The following is a 2679-nucleotide window of genomic DNA, read 5'->3' as shown; positions in this document are numbered from 1 at the left end:
ACAGGGACAGTAGTAGCTATATGTGAGCTGGGTGTACAGTGACAAAAATAGTCTCGTGGCTGGAGTTCGGCGATCAAGAGTAAAAGCCTCTACGCTTTAAATTCTTCGTCTGACCGAACGACAATAGCCACATTTGCGCTGGGCCTAATATAATATTTGCCTCCCATGTAAAAACACGGGCTACACACACCTCCCATTGCCGGAATACTAAACGGATAATGAAGATTCTCCGCTCATCCCAGAGTTAATTAACTGCGCATACGAAATTTGCACGACTCATTTCCGTTGCTAAATAAGAGAACATGGATGAACGGCTTAGGTAAACATGGCAGCGTTGAGCAATAGCTGAGGATTCTACCCAGTTAGTGCAATTCGTTAGCAATCGATCGATCCTCTGCCAAACTCACAGAGGTCACATGTTACTGTCGTGACATTAATTGAATTTTAGATAACTGATAAATTGACGAGTTTACAGCGCAGAATCATTCGAGTAAAATAGTAAAGGCTTTGCGAATGTTGGTACTACGGGAACTGCAGATACTCCTGTTTTACCACGATAATAGGCAGTATAGATATATATTATATATAGATATTATCCAATATTAATTAATTAATTAGTTAATTAATTACAAATATACGCTGTAATGGCGAAACGTACATGAACTGGAAATATCCAGTGTGTTTATTTGATATTAATATCCAAATTTGAAGCCTATCAGCTTTGATATATTGATTTTTATATCAAAATAAAACGGAAACGTTTCGTATTATACATTCACTATAATCAGGACGTCAGTACTAAGCGACACAAGAGCCAGACAGATAGGCCCATATATTATTCTAAAATCGTGATACACTTGATATTTATATAATTGAAACCCCTTCTACTTAGAGTCTAAATAATCTTAGACAGTCAGACGTTTTTTCGGATTTACTCGTATAATATTCGTTAATTTTTAATTATTGACTGCAACCGTTTAAACTGTTGATAGCAAAAGCATGCCGGGCGTGATTTGAAAGTTAGAACACAACAGAATCGTGATCCGTTTGCTAGTAGTTGATCAGTAGTTGCCCTTTAAGTTTGACTTTGAAGGTTTTTTTTACCATTAATTACTCGCAGATTACTACACTCACCCCGAAGACCGCACCCCGTTGACACGGGTAATGCTTATGAGCTCCCACGTACATCTATGCTTATGTATTTTCATTGCAATTCAGAAATCCCCGTAAATAAGTGTGTGTGTGTGTGTGTGTGTGTGTGTGTGTGTGTGTGTGTGTGTGTGTGTGTGTGTGTGTGTGTGTGTGTGTGTGTGTGCGCGCGCGCGTTTGGGAGATTTCCATCGCAGGTTGTTTCCCGCCTCCGCCGATGGATTACATTCGCTGACCGTAACGGCGGGCGCCATGTTGGAAACGGCAGGCTCTAGCGAAGTCTAGCGGAATGTGGAAGAGATGAGTGCAGCCGACGCGGAATCATTTCGCCTCGGCGACAGCGAACCGTTGCCTCGTCGACCTCCTCGCTCTTCTCCTTGACATGCAGTCGAAGAACCCTCTGCAGAAAATTCGCTCCTCCTGCTGTTAAGAAAGCGCCGAGAACAGGAAGGTTAGGCAGTTAGTGTGCAGATTCATTCGTGTCTCCGTTGTACAGACGGTCTCGTTTCTTCCTCGCTTTACCGTTAGCAGATAATCGTCGCGCGTTATGGATGTTAAAACGAGGATGTTAAAACGAGACGCCGCTTACATTTAGTGTTGACGATCAAAATCTAAAAGAAAAAATCGATTCCGTTCATACTAATGCCGCATGTGTATAGGCATATGTTGTGTTAATAATTAAAGACTTTAATTTAATAATAGTTAAATACAAACGCGAAAAAACGCGGAGATTTCGTAGCATATATGATAAATAGTATATAGTCATATATGTGGTATAGCCGCCAGAACCAAGGATGTCGAATTTACATCCCATTGTCCTATAATCCGCCATATTGTAAAACAAATCTTAGATTTTTTATTTCTGAAAGGTCCTATAATTATACCTGCTTTATAGCGATGGATGTTATCTTACAGTCTGTTCAAACTTTAGGGGATCTTTACCGAAAAAATCTTAGGTGCCCTTCTGAAAATTTCTAAAAAAACAAATATGAAATTCGCCTGAACGATACATACGAGACACGACACTGTACAGCCTAAAGTGCTGCCCCTTATATCAAAGAGAGAGAAAGAGACAGGTAGAGAGGGAAAAGAGAGAGAGATGAGCGGCCGGTATCACCCAACAGGATGCTATTAGCCTAGAGAATGCGCGCTTGTAGAATGTGTTTAGCTGGTACCTGAACGATGTGTCGAAAGCGTGACAGCTTACTTAGTATCGTAAAAATAAAAATAGAATTTATCGCAACATCAATTTTTCATATTACCAGAAACGTAGGTGTACATATTGAGACCATACTCGTCGCATCAGATGTCTGTAATTGTCTTCAAAGTGGTGTCCGCGTGAGAGAGAGAGAGGAGAGAAGAGAGGAGAGAGAAGAGATGAGAGAGAGAGAGAGAGAGAGAGAGAGAGATGAGCTCAGTGTAGCGCTGTGTGCGTGGCGTTGTTGGACGGTCTCTGAATGTTTATATGTGATTGTGTTGCGTATTGTGCTGTGCGCCACCGTGTGACCGTTTGTGTGTGTTGGTGATGTT

General features: G+C 41.2%; 1 protein-coding gene across 4 annotated transcripts in view; it reads right to left on the bottom strand.

The window, feature by feature from the left end:
* Positions 1-655: 655 nt before the first annotated feature.
* LOC106812998 overlaps positions 656-2679 on the bottom strand; it is a 21689-nt gene continuing 19665 nt past the window's right edge. Inside the window, exons 3-4 of one of the 4 annotated variants that reach the window (XR_001394408.1) lie at positions 2034-2123; positions 656-1572 (exon numbers count right to left, since the gene is read on the bottom strand). Coding sequence is in view for 2 of the 4 variants with exons in the window: in XM_014817040.1 (XP_014672526.1) it covers positions 1471-1572 (102 nt within the window). In the remaining 2 variants the exon portion in view is untranslated. The remainder of the gene's footprint in view (positions 1573-2033; positions 2124-2679) is intronic. The other 3 variants (XR_001394409.1, XM_014817040.1, XM_014817041.1) reach the window with 3 other exon arrangements.

Source organism: Priapulus caudatus, unplaced genomic scaffold, assembly GCF_000485595.1.
Source record: "Priapulus caudatus unplaced genomic scaffold, Priapulus_caudatus-5.0.1 Scaffold712, whole genome shotgun sequence".
Classification (NCBI taxonomy): Eukaryota; Metazoa; Priapulida; class Priapulimorpha; order Priapulimorphida; family Priapulidae; genus Priapulus; species Priapulus caudatus.
This window is presented reverse-complemented; position numbering and strand designations above follow the sequence as displayed.